The sequence below is a fragment of the Vombatus ursinus genome, unplaced genomic scaffold, assembly GCF_900497805.2.
Source record: "Vombatus ursinus unplaced genomic scaffold, bare-nosed wombat genome assembly UNPS02009205.1, whole genome shotgun sequence".
Taxonomy (NCBI): domain Eukaryota; kingdom Metazoa; phylum Chordata; class Mammalia; order Diprotodontia; family Vombatidae; genus Vombatus; species Vombatus ursinus.
In genome coordinates, this window is record NW_020948983.1 from 64,715,590 (window position 1) to 64,736,207 (window position 20,618).

Sequence of the window (20,618 nt, forward strand, 5' to 3'; positions counted from 1 at the left end):
ATAAGCTGCTGTTGGAAAGTTTTATTTAACTCGGAAACAATGTCTCTTGGGGGAATTGTAATCTTTCTGCCTCACATGGAAGATTGGAGGGAGAGAATGTTAGAAAAAATACTTTAAAACTTTTTTTTTTTAAAATAGGGAATAGAGGAGAATGGAATGCATTTTTGGAGAGTTGCTTTTCTTCCCTTTTTTCTTTTTTGAGCTTAAATTGCTTCTGTTTGTGGGAGTTAGTGGCTTCATTGAAAAATACATTTCAATTTGCTTTTGATATCATCTTTTGAATTGTTTCTTGCAGTTAAGTTTAATTCTGATATTGCAGCAAGGTTTAAGGACATTATGATAGATATGACTTACTAGGAAACATAGATAATATTATAAGTGAAACTGTATGTTATTAAACAATTTTAATGCAGTTTGACCTGTTTTTTAACTTGCTTTGTTTTTTTAGTTAGAGAAGTATCCAGGTGCAATAAAAAGAATGCTGACATGTAAATCAAGAGACGTGGTTTTGTTGCTGTCTATGAGACTTAGATCCCTCCCTCTAGACCTCAGTTTCCTTATCAGTAAAATGAAGGCATTGGGTTGGATTTCAGAGAATTTCAAGTCTTAACATTTTTTATGATTATTTATAAATTGGTTCCTTTCTTCAGTAAATTTTCAGGTCTTTATTCTACAATATCTTCTTAAATTCTATAGATTATTTTGTGGTGCTCTCCTAATCACAATGGATTTATTGAATTACCTTTTAGCACCCTGAATGCCTTTTTAAAGGGGGGATCTATGGGAGAGAGTGTGTGTTGAGTAGTTCACAAAAGAAACTGCTGTACACTTTTCCTTTGTTTTTAACCTGAGATGAATAAAGCTTTATTATAGAATTTTAGAAATGGAAGAAACCATGACGTCATTTAGTATAATTCCTTCTTTATATATATTGGAAAACAGTAGTGGGTAGTTGATGTCCCCAAACTTGTACAATGAGCTAGTGGCATTTCTACCCTAATAGACGAGATTATTTATCCATACACACATATGTGTGCATACGTACATACTTACAGTGAGATAGAGATAGGTGGAGGGGGGGAGAGAGAGCGAGAGAGAGAGAGAGAGAGAGAGAGAGAGAGAATGAATGAATGTGAGAGAGTGCTCCTTAATATAATGTCCTCAAACGCTATTGTGATATCAGACCAATAGCTGCTGGTCCATGTCTTCTTATTCAGTTCTTCAGCCTAGAATTCTCAAATTTTCCAGACTCTGACTTCTGCTCTTTTTTACCCTTCTTAAAATACATAAAAAATGAAAATGAAGAACTGATTTGTAAGTGTTCAAGTATTTGATCAGTATTTTCTCTTTATGCAGGTCAGTATGGAAACCCATTAAATAAACACATTAGACATTATGAAGGATTATCTTATGATGTGGATTCATTACACCAAAAACACCAGCGTGCCAAAAGAGCAGTCTCACATGAAGACCAGTTTTTACGCCTGGATTTCCATGCTCATGGAAGGTGAGTGATTTTTAAAAAAAAATAAATTTTTATTGATATCTTTTTTTTTAACTTCACCTAAATTTACATTGTATTCTTCCCTCTCTCAGCGAACTATCTCATATCACTAAAATGTTTTTTTTTTAAAGAGTTAGAAGAGAAAAAAAAATCAGCCAAACTGGTGATTACATTGGAAAAAATCTGAAAATAAATGCATTGTTTCACACTTTTGTAGAGGAATTGAGGGAAAAGTGTTTTCTTTTTTCTTCTTTGGGGCTATGCTTGTTTTGTTATTTGTAATTTTTCATCATGTCTTTCTTTTTATGATTTGTTTCATTTGAAGTTATTTTTACATAAACAAAATGTAAAAGCCAAATTTTGTGTCTTGATTTTTTTTTTCTTCCAGAGGAAATGGGTAATATTTGAAAATTTGGCTGATATATTTTTTTTAAGTTTGCCTCTTTAATTAATGGATTGTCCATGTCATATTAGTAAGGACATAAGAATAAAATTTTGAAAATCTGAAGTTAAAAGTGTATTATGACTTCCAGTATCAAAGAATTTACTATTTAAAGGAAATGATTTTGGGTAGTTTTTGACACCGTTATATAGCTATATTTACATATGTATGTGTATGTATATACTTATATCTGTATATGCCTTATAACTATATATTCACGTAATTGGTACTTAAATAAAATACCATAAAGCAAGAATCAAAAGGTATCACTTCTAGTGCCACTTCTGATGCTACTAGTAATGTGTTCTTGGCAAGTTATTCAATTTCTTTTTACAGATGAGAAATTTGAGATTTTTTGTTTTTTAAATATATGAGGAACTTGAGTACCATCTGCATTACATTTCTGACTACCTCAAAGCCAGAATTTTATGAGACTTAATTTGTCCATTATTCTCGCAGCCACTTTAGGATAAAGTTTTGAAGTCATTTTTGAATTCTTTCTTCTCATTTTGTCTCCTTCCTCAAGCCAGTCATTTGCAAAATCTTGTCTGTTCTTTCTTTCTTTGAAGTGTTCATCCCTTCCTATAAACTAGAATACATCCAGGATTCAGACCCTATCACCTCAAGCCTAAATTATTGCAGTAGCATCTAAATTGTTTCTTTGCCTTTAGTCTTGTCTCCATCATCTATTTTGTATACTGCTTTTGGATTAATCTTAATAATTATTAAAAAACTATCTTCATGATTTCATCCCGATGTTAAAAATATTTCTGTTACTTCCTGTGTTCCAGATTAGTGATCCTTTCTCTGCATTTTGATCTTAGTTGACCATTCTGTATTTACATTTAAAAAAAAATCTTCTATTGATTTGTATTTTTTACATCATTGTCACTTTCTACCCTCTTCCCACCCTCTAAAGAACCCTCTTTTGCAACAAAGAAACATAGTTAAATAAAATCAGCAGATACGTTGACTGTCTGACCTCATTCTTCATCAGTGGTCCAATACCTCTTTATCTGGAGGAGGGAAGTATATTTCATCAACAATAGTCCTCTCACATTTATATTTGTTATTTCAATATTCTGAATTCTAGTATTGTTTTCTTTAATGTCATTTTTGCTTTAATCTAAGTAATTGTTTGCAAGTTTTTCTGAATTCCTTATAGGCTTTTATGATGCAATAATCTTTCTTTATATTTAGATGACCATAAATTTTTGAGCCATTCCTTGATTTATTGGACACCCTCTTTGTTTTCACTTTTTTGATACCACAAAAATCTATGCTATGATTATTTTGATATATATGGAGTTTTTTCCCTCTTTAAAAAGTAAATTTTATTGATTTTTTTTTTTTTGTTTTTGCATCAGTCATTTATGGAAATTATTTTTTTGTTTTGTTGTACCTTCCCTTATAACAGAGAAAAGTAGCCTAACTGAAACATATCACTTCTTTCTGTTCTTCCAATTTATTTATGCTGTTATTTTTTTTATCTAGTTTTCATATCCACTTGGAGTTTATTTTGGCATATTGTATTCAGTGCTGGTCTAAGCCTAATTTCTGCCAACGTACTTTAAAATTTTCCTTGTAGTTCTTGTAAAATTAGTTTTCTCCTGGCCCTCCCATTCCTCCTTCCGTTGCCTCAAGTAGTTTGGGTTCTTAAATTTTTTTAATACAAGGTTACTATGTTCTGTTGCCTTTGTGTTCTATTTATCTAATCTGTTTGCTGATCTACCTTAATATTTTAAGTGATGCCACATAATTTTTATGATTATTGATTTATACAATAATTTGAGATCTAGTCATGTTAGACGCCTAGGAAATCGGGGGAGGCAGCTAAGTGGTGGAAGGCATAGAATGCTGGACTGAGAGTGAGGAAAACCTGAGTCCAAATCTAGGCTCAGATACTTATTAGCAGTGTAACCTTGGGCAAGTTTTTTAACCTGTCTCAGTTTCCTCATCTTTGAAATGGAAATAATAATAGCATTTACCTTCCGGAGTTATTGAGGATAAAATAAGATAACATATATGTAACACTTTGCAAAACTTAAAGAGCTACATAAATCGTAGCTATTATTAAAACTTCTTTGTGTTTTTATTTACCTCGAGACTCTAGACCTTTTTGTTCTTTCAAATAAATTTTTTGGTTGTTTTCTACAGTTTTTTTTAGTAATCCGTTGGCAGTTTTTATTAAATCTATAAATCAATTTAGGTAACGTTTTCACCATATTGACATAACACAGCTATGAATATTGAATGTCTCACTAATTATATGTTTTCCTTTATTTGTGTTTAAGTCTTGCATGTGTCTTGAGAGGTGAATACCCATTTATTTGGGGTAGAGTTATGTTGTCTCATATGTATTTTTAGCATGTATTTTATTGTTTTCTTCTTTGATCCTTTCATATATTATATTATTCAGCCTCAATTTCCATATGTATATTCTGTTCGTGTTTTCTTTTTGATTATTGTATTTTCTCTAAAAAATGCTAGGCATAGTGCTAGTGTTGGGAATACAAACACAATTAATTAAATAATCCCTATATATTCTGATGGGTAAACAACAAGTACATATAAAAGTTTATTCAAAATAAATAGAAAAAAATACAAATAAATAAATATCTTTTGGATGGGAAAACACTAGTAACTGGAGACATCAACAAAGGCCTTATTTATAAGTGATGCTTGAGTTGTATTGTGAGAGAAGGCAGAATTTCTGTGAGGTAGAAGTGAGTAGGAGTTGTATTCCAGGCATGAGGGGACAGCACTGTGATGGGAGATGGAGAATCATGTATAAGGAGAAAGTCAATTTTGCTGTATCAAAATGTACAGAAGGAGGAAGGATGTCCAATGAGGCTAAAAAGATTGGTTGGGGCTAGGTCATAAAGGGCTTTAAAAGCTAAACTTTGAAAGTAGTCAGGCTGATTTGCTTGTGGCCAATAATAATGTTTCTGTTTCTATATATATTCATGTTAGTCTAGCCTGAATATCAGAAAAAGTGTTTCATGTATACCTGAACCAAGTTCTGGTAGTTACTATCTGTGTGAGCATGGGCATGTCATTTAATTCTTCTGAGCCTAACTTTTCTCACCTTTTAAATGAGAGTTGGATTTGATAACTCATATCCCTTTCAACTTCAGATCCTGTGATGCTTTGACTGGTCACAGAGCTCAAGAAAACTCTCCTTTCCTTTTCTTTTTGTGGGAGAAGAGTAGATATTGAAAGTTTAGCCACTTGCCTGAACTTTATACCCTGGACTGGACTCTTATGAGACTGAAACTCATAACCATTAATATCAATCCTAACATTTTAAATGGAGAATTAAGCAGAATGTAGCTGCAGTCACCCTTCGGTTCCCATTTCTGTCCATGCTTATCTATACATGCTATGTGGTCAGTAAAAAATGTCATGATAAGTTGGCATAGTTGTTACCAGATGTCAGTTCTTCAGTGTCCTGTTTCATACTTAAGCTACATTTTGGATTAATTAGCCATTTGTGACCTAAACTGGGCAACTAACCACTATTTATAACACTTTTCTGTGGGAAAATGTGTTTTGAATTCTAAACAATTGATATACAAATGAATTTTGGAATATGACTCATTTTTAAGTGCAGGATATCCTGTGTAAGACACAGTCCTTGCCCTCAAGGCAGTGTTGAGCTGCAACAAGAAGACTTAGTATTATGAAAACAGTAGTTCGTGAACAACTGGGTGCTACCATGTGCTCCTGTCTATAAATACAAAAGTCCTTTGGAGAAGGAGTTAATTAGAAAACTCTACCAAAAGAAGATAGAAATTTGAACTGGGTATTGAAGGAAGCTATGATTTATGTATACTGATAAATGAGAGATGAGGAGAATTTAAGAAATGGGATAAACAGAAATCAAAGGAAGAAATTAATAATAATGGAAATATTAGCAATATTAAGATGATCTGCCTCAGTAGATAAGAGGATTTGTATTTGAAGGTAGTGAGAAATAAGTTTGGAAAATTAGAATCAGTCTAGATTATGAAGGCAATTAAAACTCAGAGGAGTTTGAATCTGATATAATAAGGAATAGGCACAGGGTGTTTAAAGGGGGATGGTAAGAAATAAAGCTGATGGGGTAGGTTGGACCCATATCATGGAAGGAAGGTCTTGCATACCAGACTGAGAAATAGAAAGCTTTGGAAAGCTAATCAATTAAGGGAAAGGACATAGCACTTCTGCTACTTAGTATCTGTGTGACTTATGGCAAATTATTTCTCTGAGCCTCAATTTTGTTATTTATAAAATGAGGAAGTTGAGCAAGTTGATTTAAGACTCAAGAGGGAAGGACTAAAGAAAGAGATTTGAAATTCATCTGTATTAAGGGGAATCACTGAAGCCATGGTATTGGATGAAATTACCTAAGGAAAAAGCTTTTAGAAATGAATAGGGTTAACAACAGAATCCTGGATGGGAAATGTCAACTTCTAGGACATGGAAGGAAGAAAGCAGTCAATGAGGGAGACAAAGTGAAATAGGAGGAGTAGAATTAGGCCAGTATAGGTGCAAATCTTTAGAAGCAATGTGTGATTAAACACTGATTGCAACTGAAAGTTCAGAGATGAATGAAAAAGGCCACTGAATTTGTCTACTATTCGTCTTCCTTTGCCTAGTGTAGCTTTAGTACAGTGGATAGAATGAAGACTATGTTTTCAAGAAAGTTGGTAAAGGTTGCTACTAAAGGAAATGAGCATAATAATATGGTAGTGATGCGGTTTAGGGGTTCAGGGGTGCTGGGACCCCAGAATCACAACATGCGGGTCCTGCCCGAAAGAATTCGACCCAAGCCTTCTTTCAGCCAAAGACAAGGTTTATTAGAACATCCATCATATTGGGCAGACTCTTAAGGGGTCTGAACTTGAGTAAGCAGTGGCTAGATTCTAAGAATCTAAGCCTTGGCTAGATTTTAGGAATCTCAGCATCTTAATGGAGACAAGATGGGCCTTATATACAGAAAGACAGTGGGAGGGATCTAGGAGTGGCCAAGTAATTTGGGGTGATAGGAGGAAGGGCCTAAGGAGATCTGGATGGGAGTGGCTAGTAAGCTGGGATGAACAGAACTCCTTGGTCTTGGACCTCATGGCCAAGGGAGAATGGAGCCTAGCTAGGATTAAGAGTGGGAAATGGCCAGGGGCCATAGGGAGGTAAGACAATGGAGGGGAGATTGGGTGTACCCACAATGAAAGGCCAGTTGATGATGGGATTATAGCCTCAGGGGAACGCCAGAGATTTGGCCATGTGGGAAAGTCCAGGGTTTTTCCTTTCTGGGGCCCAGATTCCAACCCTGTCAGTAGGGAATTTATTTTTTTTTGTTAAACAAGTTATGGAGACTCAATCATGGTTATAGCAAAAGAGATCCAGTCAGCAGAGAGATAGAAGATACAAGAGAGGGCAGAATTGATGAAGAAAGAAAGGAAGGTGTGGGTAGAATTGGAATTGAGAGCATCAGTGGGGGAAAAGGGCAGAAGTCAGTATTGCTAATAGTCAGTAAACATTTATTAAGTGCCTACTGTGTGCCAGGCCCTGTGCTAATCAACTGGGGAAATGCCCCGAAAGAGTTTACAGTTTTAGAGGAAGCCAGCACTCAAAAGAAAAATGAGAAGCGGGAGAGGGAGAAGGTGGGGAAGGTACCAGGGTACAAGTGCATTGTAGAGAAGTCAAAGAAGTTTACAAGGAATGCACCTTAAATGGAGGTTGAGGAGTATATAGTTTTTGCCCTCTAGTAAGAGGTGCAGAAGGTACTGATGAAGTGTGAGGAATTACCAGTATTAGAAATGAGGAAAAACACTTCTTCAGAGACAGGACATAAAGAGAAAGAGGTGGTTAAAGATTGGGAGAAATGTTTAGATGAAGGGGAAGAAAGGAAAAGTAGCTCACATGGGTAGGGCATCTATATAAGTAATGAATTGTATTGTTGAATTGCAGGGTGAGAAAATAGCTTGGAAGACCTGAGGAGTATAGAAGGTTTGAATTAATTACTTTGGAGAATATAATGGGGGTGAACTAGAGATAACAAAGATTTCCCAGTAGCTGTGAGGATAATGATAATATGTAGTGGTTTTGATCTGAGGGGTTCCATGACTTTCTAAAAGAGAAGGCAGATAATAGGGTTCTGTTAATACTGAGATCTGGCAAGGTGCATGTGAATGAACAAGAGGAAAAGAACATTTAGTGATGCTTAAGGGTTTTAGAATTAGAATGTTGTTGATTGGGCTGCGGTTGAGACTGAGCATTGTTAAGGCAAGTGAAGTTGAAAGCAGATCTTAATCAAACTAAAGAATAGATGTACTAGGAGTAAGAGAGTAAGATAGGTGAAAGTCATAGGTTACTGTGTTCAAGAAAGTTCCAAAGTTCAGGGGCTTGAGGTTGGAATGGTTTCTAGTGATACAATTCAAAGTACATAGGGACAACTTTTTGAAGACAACTTATTTCTGAATGGAAGCACATTTATGAAATGCTTACTATGTGCTAAGCACTTGAGATACTAACAAAAAAGCAAAAATCTCTTGGGGAGGCACCTGGTGCTTTTTTTCTTATTTAACCTCCGGTAGATTACAGCTGCCTAGGGCATCAGTTTACTCATTTTAAAATGAAAGAGTTGAACTAGATGGCCTCTGTGGTGCCTTCCAGCTTTAGATCTGTGATCTTGTGTTTTTACAATCTTGTTCCCAAGGGAGTGTTTCATTGAAAAACATGACTTTGAAACAGGAAACAATAACTGGAGAACAGTTATATAGGCTTCTAAAGTGTAGGTCTAACTGTGTTGCTCCCCTGCTCAAGAAGATCCTAATTGCTTCCAAGATTAAAATACAGACTCCTCTTGACATTTAAACTAAAGCCCCTCACTATCCAACCATAGCCAGATTTCTGGCTGATCACATACTCTATATTCTATATCAGATTGGTCCATTTGCTATTCTTTGTTTTTTGTTTTTTTTTTTGGTGAGGCAGTTGGGGTTAAGTGACTTGCCCAGAGTCACACAGCTAGTAAGTGTTATGTGTCTGAGGACGGATTTGAACTCAGGTACTCCAGGGGCGGTGCTCTATCCACTGCGCCACCTGGCTGCCCCCCATTTGCTATTCTTCAGGATGGTATTCTATCTTTTGTCTCTGTGCCTTTGCATAGGCTGGCTGTTCCTTACACCTGAAATATTTTCTTTCCTTTCCTTTACCTTTTGGAGCTTCTAATTTTGTTTGAGGATAATTTTCTTCAAGTACTATTTGAAAACTTCAGCAAGATTCCCTAGAGTAGGTGGCATGGTACAGTGGAAAGAACACTGGCTCTAGAGTTGAAGGATCTGGGTTTGTATTCTGCTTCTGACACTTAATATCTGTGTGTGGGGGGTGTTTGTGACCCCCAAAATAATCAAATCAGAGACTTTTTCTTCAGAAAGGCAAAAAGGAGTTTTATTGCTTTCTCATGAGAAAGGACACACCCAGCGTTCACTCAAGATGGCTCCAGCCAGGGTGTGCGTCTGAGTGTCTTGTAAAGCAGAATATAGAGACCCTATCCGCAATGTCCCCACCCTAACCCCTTTCCCCTCAACCCATTGGCTGGGTATATTAAAGGCACAATCTATTCGCGGAATTCTAACTTCTACAGAAGGAAGTTCGAAACAACTTAGAGGGGAGTGGTCTCTTTGCACAACCAGAACATCTGGTTTAGCCACATGGAACATCTGGTTTAGCCAGAATGTGCTGCAAGGCATCTGGGTGCAGTCTCGCAACAGTCATAAGTATGAAAAGTAACTGAGGTGGGGTTGGTTCATTCCCCTGAAGGGGCTTCACCCTCTATTATCCCATTCGCTCCCTTATCTTGTTTACATATTTGTGTAAACCAATAAACCAAGAAATCAGTTACTCAATAACCTAGTCTCCCCCTGTCCTCTTTTCTTATCAGTTGTGTGGGAACCAAACTGTTAGCATTCCTCACATGTATTACTTTGGGCAAGTCACTTAACTTCCCTGGGTCTTAATTTTTTCATCTGCAAAATGATGGAATTGGACTAGATGTCTTTTAAGATTACTTCTAGATTTGGATCTAGAACTAGACCTGTCTATGATAATTCATCCCAGTTAGTAGTGTTACTCTCCTCTCCCACCTTGCTTCTTCATGTGTCTTATTTTTCATATGTCTTATATTTACTTGTGCATATGTTTTTATTTCTCCAGTAGAACAAAAACTCTTGGGCTGCAAAGATTGTCTTGATTTTATTTTATATTCTTAGTGATTAGTTCATAATAATAATGACAGTAACAATAAGCAAGCAAACAGTGCGTTAGGGTTTGCAAAGTGCTTCACATTTGTTAACTCATTTGATCTTCCCTTTGAATTTTAGTAGGTGTTTAATAAAACGCTTATTTGTTGATTCGTTCTAGATAGCAAAGTAGAATGGAGATGGAGGTCAGATTTGAGGAGTTTTTCAAAGAACTGTGAAACCTAGGGTACTGGCACAAACACAGGTATTGAAATCAGTTTGACGCTGTGGGGTGAGAATGGAGAGGAGGCCTGTGAACCAGATGTCATAGTCCGGGAGGAAGGTGAACAGTGTCCTTAGAGGCAAGCAGACTCCAGGGCTGAAGCTGTGAAAGCAGTTGGCTAAACTGGTGGTATGAGTTTCAGAAAAGAGAAAAACTGTTGAAATGGTGGAACAGTGACTTAGAACCTTCATTGGGGCAGAGTTTGCCAACTTTTATACTCCATCTGATGAATTGGGTTAAATTGGATGGGTGGTATCTACTTTAGTGGGGATCAGGGGAAAATATTAATTGGGGAAAACTAAACTTCAGTCAAGGAATAGAGGTGGATCTACTAAGTTTTAACTGATATATTATAAACAGTTAATGATAAAGAGCTGGGGCACAATGAGAGACAGTGCCTAACTAGTCATTTTACATTTTGCCTAGAATAACATTTTCTGCCTTTCTGTGAACCTTTCCATTGACATTTTTCCTGAAAATTTTTTTTCTAGAAGGCCTTTTATTGAATTTATGTGGTATGTGGTATGTGGTATTTAAGGGATTTATAGCATAGTTTTATTTGTTTTAAATTGTCTGCTGTTTTCTTCTTAATCCTGACTGTATTGTCAAAGGTAGAGAGAGAAGGATTTTTTTTTTTGCTTTTTTTTTTTAAGTGTTGAGTGTCTGAGGCTGGGTTTGAACTCGGGTCCTCCTGACTCCAAGGCCAGAGCTCTATTCACTGTACCACCTAGCTGCCTGGGAGAAGGATTTTTAAGTACAGACAGTTCTCACTTTATATTAGTGGACCATTCTTAAGATCTCTATGTAAAGAAGTTTTTACGTGGTGCAAATTTGCCTGGATGTAGGGAAAGGAGGGAGAAAGGTAGGAAAGAACTCATGGCTAGGGTGAGGCAGAGAAAGAAGAGCCGGAGGACCACACAGGGCTAGAACCATCGTGGGGGCCTGGCCAAAACTGAGAGGAAGAAGTTTGCAGACACATGGAAGGGTACCACCACCGACACAGGCAGGAGAGGAAGGGCAACAAGCAGGGTCTTGGGACCAGGGACAGACTTGAGGTACCTGAGCACAGACACAGGGGAAAGGTCTCCTTGGAAGTGTCAAACCAAGCCCCTATGAAGTAGAAATCAGGGTGTAGGAGTCAGCAAGTCTCTTCTGCTTTCACTTGGAGGATTTTTTTTTTTTTCTTTTGGTGGGGGTGGGTAAGAGGCTGCAGAGTGAGGACCTCAGAGACAGGAGTGGAGAGAGAGAGCACAGTACTCATGGTACTGTGTAATAGAGTTCACATAGGTGGTGTTTTTTTTTGGGGGGGGGTGTGGATTTCTTTCAAAATTCTTTACATAAAGTCAGATTTGTGTAATGCAAATTTATATAAACCAGGAACTGTTTGTATAGAAAATAGACTTCTTTTTTTATAAGACTATGTAGTCTTGGTGTAGGAAATTATTTTTATTCTGAGTATACAAAGGTCAGCTTTATATTTACTTAACACCAGTAGCAAAAGTAACTTGGAGAAATTTCTGTTTAGTGAAATCATGCAATATATTAATTGGAGGGACCTTAGAAATCATGTAGGCCAATCTTCATACCCATCGTAAACATTTCCACTTCATACTGACATATGGTCATCTATCCTCTACTCGATTACTTCCAGAGACAAGAGAATATGGGAATTTTAGCCTGTGTAAAGCATTTTTGAAATTACTGACCATAGAGTCTAGATTGAGTAGAGATACGTTTGAAGTCATAAGTGGGTTGATGGACAACTTGCAATATAACTGATTCCCAGCCCCTAGCACAGTGCTTGGCATGTAGTAGGTGTAAATGCTTGCTGATTGAGCTGAGTTCTGACTTTTTTTGAAGCTTGCCCCTCTAAATCTAACACAATGTCTTCTCCCTGTACTATATGAGAGTTCTTTAGATAAAGTTTGTGGTCTTAGACACCTTCCTCTAGTCTCTCCCCCCACTGGTACAAATTAAACCTGTCTAACTTAATTTGATATTCCTTTGATATTTTTGTAGTTGCTTTTCTGTAAATTCACCCTTGATGCTCTTGAAGACCTTCCCTGGTTCTTACATTTCATGAATATCAGTGGGGCACATTAGAGCTGTTGTCATTTACATGTGTCATGTCATTTACATCTCATTCTATGGCCAGATTTTGATGTGTCTCTAAAAAGGTATTCACTTTTGTATACCATGGTGCTGTACATGGGATGTGACCATCAAAGAGTTAAGCTATTATCTCTTGATTTGGACTCAATTTTTTTTCCCCAGTTCTCAGTTTAATTTTATTTTCTTTTAACAAGTATTTGTTTTCTTTCTCCACCCCATTGAGAGCAAAAACCCTAAGAAACCCTTGTAATGAATATGTATAGTCAAACAAAACTAATTCCAACATAGGTCACGTATAAAAATGTATGTCTCATTCTTCATCTCTCTGTCAGGTAGTATATTCATCAATTGTGCTTTGGAATCATGATTGGTTTTGTGTCAGTCAGAGTTTTTAAGTTTTTCAAAGCTGTTTGCTTTACATTGTTGTATAAACTGTTTTTCTGGTTTTACTCATTTCATTTGGCATCGGTTCATAGAAGTCTTTCAAAGTTTCGCTTAAAACTATTCCTTTTGTCATTTCTAACACATTGTAGTATTCTATTACATTCATATACCATAATTTGTTCAGATATTATCCAATCAATAGGTACCCCCATAGTTTCCAATTTTTGGCTCAAACAAAAAGAGCTACTATAAATATTTTTTGTATGTATGGGTCTTTTTCCTTTTTTCTTTTTTTTTTTTTAGGCAATTGGGGTTAAGTGACTTGCCCAGGGTCACACAGCTAATAAGTGTCAAGTGTTTGGTCTGAGGCCAGATTTGAATTCAGGTCTTCCTGACTTCAGGGCTGGTGCTCTATCCACTGTGCCACCTAGTTGCCCCCGTCTTTTTCCTTTTTCTTTGTCTATGTGAGTTATGGATCTAGTAGTAGTAGTGCTGGGTCAAAAAGTATGAAGTTCAGTGACTTTTTTGGAGTAGTTTCCAATTGCTTTTCAGAATGATTGGAGAGGGCAGCTAGATGGCGCAGTGGATAGAGCTCTGGCCCTCGAGTCAGGAGGACCTGAGTTCAAATCCGACTTCAGACACTTTACACTTACTAGCTGTGTGACCCTGGACAAGTCACTTAACCCTGATTGCCTTGGGGGCCCCCCCCCAAAAGGGATAGAATTGCTCCTTGGAGCAAATGGGATGATTTAAGGGGCAGCTAGGTGGCGCAGTGGATAGAACACCGGCCCTGGAGTCAGGAGGACCTGAGTTCTAATGTGGCCTCAGTCACATAACACTTACTAGCTGTGTGATCCTGGGCAAGTCACTTAACCCCAATTGCCTCACCAACAAACAAAAAACAAAACAGAATGATTGGACTAATTTGCAACTTTGGGGCATTGTTTTTAATGCATTTCTGAGATTTTATTAGCTTTTTTTAGTAACCACAATATTAGTTCATTTTGTCATAGCCAACTAAAATCTCCGGGTCTTTTCCAGGTAGTGTATTTTTGTGTAATTGATAATTTTGAACTAAAATGTATGAGTTTATCTTTCAAACACAAAATTAACATATAATTAACTTATTCTGAGCTTTTGAGATGATAAGATCATAAACAATTCAGATCATTTTAAAACTTGAAGGGACCATAGTTATCTAGAATAACTCCCTTATTTTACAAATAAATAAAATGAGGTACTGAGGGATTGAGTGAATTGTCACAAAGTAGTTGGGAAATACTCCTTCAGTGTAGGAGATGAGGAGTAAAGCGGTATATGTCGTTTTGATCACATAACAAGAAGTAGCAGAGAGTAGATAGTTGAATGGGTAAGTTCAGTAGCCCATGGCATGATAGGTCCCTTCTGTGTTATATATGTTGAATTCCATATGTTGTCTCTTTCCCATATAAACCAATTAACAGCCAAGGAATAAAACTCAGTGGAAGAAGATGGAAATCTTTATTGGTAATCATTTTCTCATCCCCCATTCTGACATTCCATAACGAGTTTTGCAGTCTAAGTACTATGTATTCGACACTTGTCACAGTTGCCAGCAATACTATCCTAGGATTCCTTTCATACCTTCATTTGTGCATGTTTGTGTGCCTTTTTTGAGTTCTGTGCTTTTGAGGTTGACCTCAGGTAAGATCATTCTCCTGGGAGAGAAGCCATTTCAATCTGTGTTCATCTCTTGAGGAAGGAGTAGGTGGCCAGTTCAAACTGTTTCACATTACTACCACGTGAAGGCAAATTGAACATCTTACCATAGGCTTTGGAGACAATAAGGTCTGAGAGATTTTTTCTGAATCATCTTTGGTCTTTGCTCTGTAGAAGCTATATGTGAAAAGGAGCAACTCTCGACACCTTGAAACTGACAGCACACTTGTTTTGGACTTTTTGACTTCTTTACCATGCTTCCAGTAAACTCATCTTTGGGAAATCTCATCATCTTGCAAGATCCAATCTACCTAGGTACTCACATCTCATTGGTATCCTCTGTCCCTCTGACTGGAAAATGGAGCTCGATACACTTCTTAGGGTATGGGTAAAGCGGGGAGATGAGAGACACCTCCTCGTTTCCCACTGGGATGCACTAATTTTGTATTTCTTTGACTGCTTCACCACGCCTCGCTGCCCAGGTGTACCAGTTTTAAAAGACTGTTTCCATGGGCCTTGGCTTTTTCATCTGTAAAGTGAGGTAGCTGGACTACCCGGCCTCTGAGGTCTCTTTTAGCTCTAGATTTAATGCTCCTGTAAAAATTGTATTCTTAAAATCGTAACTGCAAAGTCAGCCTCTGACATGTGAAATATAAAGATGAGGTAATAGGGAAAATGAGCCTTGTGATTTATAAAGATTCAATGGATTTCCATTTGTGATTTTACATTAGCATTTGTTCTGTTAGGTGGTGTTTTACTGCTGTCCTTAAGCTACTTTTCCTAATCATCATCAAACCTGTCAGATTAACAGTTACAATAGAATTTTAGTATTAGATTTTGTTGTATTTTGCATTGTCAAATTTTTCATAAAATAAAACTTGGGTTCCTATATTTCCCTCTTAGCTTTCTAATTTTCATTTCAGTCTGTCTTGCTATTGATAATATTTGGCTTAATTACAAGAAAAAGCTAGTTAATTAGCAACTTTATTTAATATCCATTATTACCTTGTTGGTTCACTTATTCAGCAAATATTTACTAAATATTAGTTGACCATCATGGAAGTGGCATAGTGTAAGAGCCTTGAACTTGAAGTCAGAAAGACTTAGGTACAAATCCTGCCCTTTAAATATGTAGTAGTACATGCCAGTGATTAAGTCACTTAACCTTTGTTGCCTAAGACAACTCCCTAGGACTTCTCTACTAATTCCTAGGTTGTGATCTGTTCCCAGAGTATCCTGTAAGTGTACTACCTTAAAGTTTGTAGGAAAATATAAGACATAATCTCAGCCTTTCAAAGAACTTTCATTATAATTAGGCAGATAGGCATTACAAGATAATAATGACATAGCAGTATCAAACCTATGAAAAGATAGCATATAATTGATTGATTACAAAATAAGTATTTTAGGTAATAAGTGAATATTTAGCCAGTATGACTCTTAGAGAAGAAGGTTAGAGAAGCATGAAATGGTTATAGGCTTTGAATATTTTATGATTTGACTTGAACTGGGCTTTGAATGATGGCTAGAGAAAACATGGTTAGGCATTCCAGTCAGATGGACAAAAAATGATATATTTGAAGAGTGGTGAGGGAAGCAGTATGACTGGGTTCATGTTGAAGAGTGGTAGAAAATAGTATTGAGGATAGGTGGAATGGGGCCAGATTATGAACCGTTCAAATATTAACTTACTTCAGCAGTATTTATTAACTGCCCTGTATGCTTAGTCTCAGACCTTTCTGTATTTCATTTTTTTCCTAACTGTAAAATTAGAGAGTGAAGTAGATGATTTTCAAGGTCTGTTTGACCATGTCCCCTCTGACATTCAGTACTTCTTAGCAACACATATCTAGAATTAGGCTAGATGGTAAGTAATTTTTTCCCCTTTTTTATGTTAAAAATATAGATATAGAAAATTTCACTAGTTCTTATATAATTACAGGCAACTATATAAAGCATGTTGTTTATTTGTTTTAGTTATGTCCAACTCTTTATGACCCCATTTGGGGATTTCTTGGCAAAGATATTGGGATAATTTGCCATTTCCTGCTCCAACTCATTTTACAGATAAGGATACTGAGGTAAAACAGGCTTAAGTGACTTGTCCAGGGTCACACAGCTAGGTAAGTGTCTGAGTCTAAATTTGAGCTCAAGAAGATGAGTCTTCCTGACTCCAGGCCTGGCGCTCTATCCACTGCGCTACCTAGCTGCCCATATTGAAAAAGAAATCAGCTATTTTAAAAATTACTTTGGTTTACTTTTAGTTTTTTTATAGGATTAAGCTCCCTTCTTTAGGAAGAGCTAGCCCTAAAATAAGCCAGATTAACATAGTCTTTTAAGTCTAGGTTACCTATAGATTTAGTGAATAGATAGATTGAGAAGACTATCATTTAGTAGCAGATAATTTAGAATAAGACATAATAAAATAATCATGGGGTTACTCTTTTAAAAATCTAGATTTCCCTTTCTGGCAGAAAAGAGGGGTTGAGCAGAGGTTAAGTCCCCCTTTCTGGCAGCTGGAGAAAGGTTACCCAGAGGCTAAGTTCCTCTTTCTAGTCTTAGTGTAGTCATGGACTGTCCTAAGGAAGATGAGGGGTAACTGCTAACCGCTGACCACAAGTTCCTCTTTCTCAGTATACTTTCTGGTTACAAAAGGTACCACCTGGAGGAAAAGATATCTGGCATAGAATCAAGAAGTTCTGGGAGAAGTTAGTCAGGTGACCTGCCTTGTCCAGTTGAATTATGTGCAAAACAAATGCCTGTCATTTTTTCAATTCTGTTGTGTTATAAAAACCATCTCTGTAAATGACTCCTCCTCTCAGATCTCTGAGGAGTCAGGTGACCTGTTTTGATATGTAAATGCTAGCTTAACAGATTAAATCGTATATGACTCTGTAACTTTGTCCTCAGTTTCCTTTTTATTTCAGATAATCGGATTTAACAATATAATGCATAATTCTAAATTAATTTAACTTGCAACCATTAGATAAAGAATGTGATATTCCTTGAGGTCAGGGTCTAGGACAATGAATGCATTATACTTACATGTTTGAATAGAATGTAAGCTTCATGAGGTCAAAGCCTTTTTCGTTTTTATCTTACATAAAAGAATTTATTAAACTTTAAGGGTCATATAAATATTAGCTATTAATATCTTAAACTCTCTAGCACCTTGCACAGTGCCTTATATGTAGAAATACTTTACTATAATTGGTTCAGTAGATGAATAAGAACAAATAGAGTGTCTTCTGCTATATGAGCCTTAATGATTAAAAGGTGTATATGTCTTTTAGAGGTAATTTTGAAGCTTATTTTTATCTTTTACTAATGACAAGTCATTTAAAACAATTTTACCTAAAAGTATATTTTTGTTAGATTTTTTTTCCCTCTTTTGGTTTTACATCAACTTCATTTATTCTCTCTTTCCCTATCCTGAGAGCCATCCTGGCAAGAGGCAGCTAAATGGTGCAACAGATAGTGCAGACACTTGGCATTGGGTCTGGAAGATTTGAGTTCACATCCAGTCTCAGACACTTAATGTCACCTTGGGCAAGTCACTTAGCCTTTGCTCAGTTTCCTCAACCATAAAATGAGGATAATAATATCAAGCTTCCAGGATTGTTTTAAGGATCAAATGAAATAATATTTGTAAAGCACTCAGCACAGTGCGTGGCACATAGTTAGGTAGTTAATAAATGTTTCCTTCCTTCCTTCCATCACTTTTGAGAAATACAGAAAAAAGACAGGGGAGTAGTTTAGCTAACCAGTACACTAACCATGTTTAATAGCATATGTAGTATTCTACATTCATAGTCTTGCACCTTTACAAATAAATTAGGGAGGTATACTTCTTCACTTCTAGAATCCTCACTTAAGAATCCCTAGTTTTCTTCAAAGCGTAGCTCGTTCTGTACCTACTGTATGAGACCTTTCCCAGTTTTCTACAGTTGCTTCCCTTCCCTCAATTTCCCAGTATATGTTTTGCATATTTTGTGGATTGTAGCATAATGTATTAGATAGAGATCTTGCCAAAAATTAGAAGAACTGTGTTGAAGTCATGCATCTGACACAACCTGGATGTTGTGATCCTTGGCAAGTTATTTAACCTCTCAGTGTCCCATTGTTGAGGTTTAGGAGTGCTCGGATTCCATAATCACGACATGTGGGTCCTGTCCAAATGAATTCGACCTAAGCCTTCTTTCAGCCAAAGACAAGGTTTATTGAAGATCAGCCATATTGGCCAGACTTTTTTTTTTTAAATTTTTATCAATTGATTTACTTTTAGTTTTCAGCATTCACTTTCACAAGATTTTGAGTTCCAAATTCTTTCCTCATTTTGCCCCTCCCCCTACCTCAAGATGGTATACATTCTGAATACCCCTTCCCCTAATCTGCCCTCCCTTCTATCACCACCCCCCCTTCTCTTATCCCTTTCCCCTTCTATTTTCCTGTAGGGCAGGATAGATTTCTGCACCCCATTGCCTGTATATCTTATTTCCTAGTTGCATGTAAAAACAATTTTTAACATTTGTTTTTAAAACTTTGGGTTCCTTATTCTCTCCCTTCTTCCCTCCCCACCCACCCTCATTGAGAAGGCAAGCAACTTGATACAGGTTATACACATATAGTGATGCAACACACTTTCATATTAGTCGTGTTGTGAAAAACTAACTATTTCCCTTCATCCTATCCTGCCCTCCGTTTATTCTATTCTGTCTTTTAATCCTGTCCCTCCTCAGAGATGTTTGCTTCTGATTACCCCCTCCCCCAATCTGCCCTCCCCTCTATCATCTTCCTGCTCTCTTATCCCCTTCCCTCCTGTTTTCCTGTAGGGTAAGATAGATTTCCATATCCAAGTGAGTGTGCATATTATTCCCTCCTTAATTTAAGCCAAATCTGATGAGAATAAGATTTACTTATTCCTTCTCACCTTCTCCCACTTCCCCTCCACTGTAAAAGCTTTTTCTTGTCTGTTTTATGTAATAATTTATCCCATTCTACATCTCCCTTTCTCCTTCTCCCAGTATAATCCTCTCTCACCCCTTAATTTTATTTTTAGGTATCATCCCTTCATCTTCAGCTCACCCTGCTCCCTTTATCTATCTATCTATCTATCTATCTATCTATCTATCTATCTATCTATCTATCTATCTATCTATCTATCCATCCATCTGTCCATCTATCCATCTATCTATCTGTCTCTCTATCTATCTATCCATGCATTTTTCCCCCACCAACTACCCTAATATTGGCAAAAGTTTTATGAGTTACAAATATCATCTTTCCAAGTTGGAATGTAAACAGTTCAACTTTAGTAAGTCCCTTATGATTTCACTTTCCTATTTACCTTTTCATGCTTCTCATGCTTCTCTTGAGTCCTGTATTTGAAAGTCAGATTTTCTATTTAGCTCTGGTCTTTTCATTAAGAGTGCTTGAAAGTCCTCTATTTGATGGAATGTCTGTTTTTTCCCCTGAAGAATTATGCTCAGTTTTGCTGGGTAGGTGATTCTTGGTTGTAATCCTGTCTCCTTTGCCTTCCAGAATATTATATTCCATGCCCTGCGGTCCCTTAATGTAGAAGCAGCTAAATCTTGTGTTATCCTGATTGTGTTTCCACAATACTTGAATTGTTTCTTTCTGGCTGCTTGTAATATTTTCTCCTTGAACTGGGAACTCTGGAATTTGGCTACAATATTCGTAGGAGTTTTCCTTGGGGATCTCTTTCAGGAGGAGATGGGTGGATTCTTTCAATTTCTATTTTGCCCTCTGGTTCTAAAATATCAGGGCAGTTTTCCTTGATAATTTCTTGAAAGATGATATCTAGGCTCTTTTTTTGATCATGGCTTTCAGGTAGTCTAATGATTTTTAAATTCTCTCTCCTGGATCTGTTTTCCAGTTGAGTTGTTTTTCCAGTGAGATATTTCACATTGTTTTCTAATTTTTCATTCTTTTGGATTTGTTTTACAGTGT

At 36.7% G+C, this 20,618-nt stretch overlaps 1 protein-coding gene across 1 annotated transcript in view; it reads left to right on the forward strand.

Moving 5' to 3' along the window:
* ADAM10 (ADAM metallopeptidase domain 10) overlaps positions 1-20,618 on the forward strand; it is a 157,205-nt gene that overhangs the window by 50,968 nt on the left and 85,619 nt on the right. Inside the window, exon 2 of the mRNA XM_027851769.1 lies at positions 1,357-1,507. Within this exon, the coding sequence (XP_027707570.1) occupies positions 1,357-1,507 (151 nt within the window). The remainder of the gene's footprint in view (positions 1-1,356; positions 1,508-20,618) is intronic.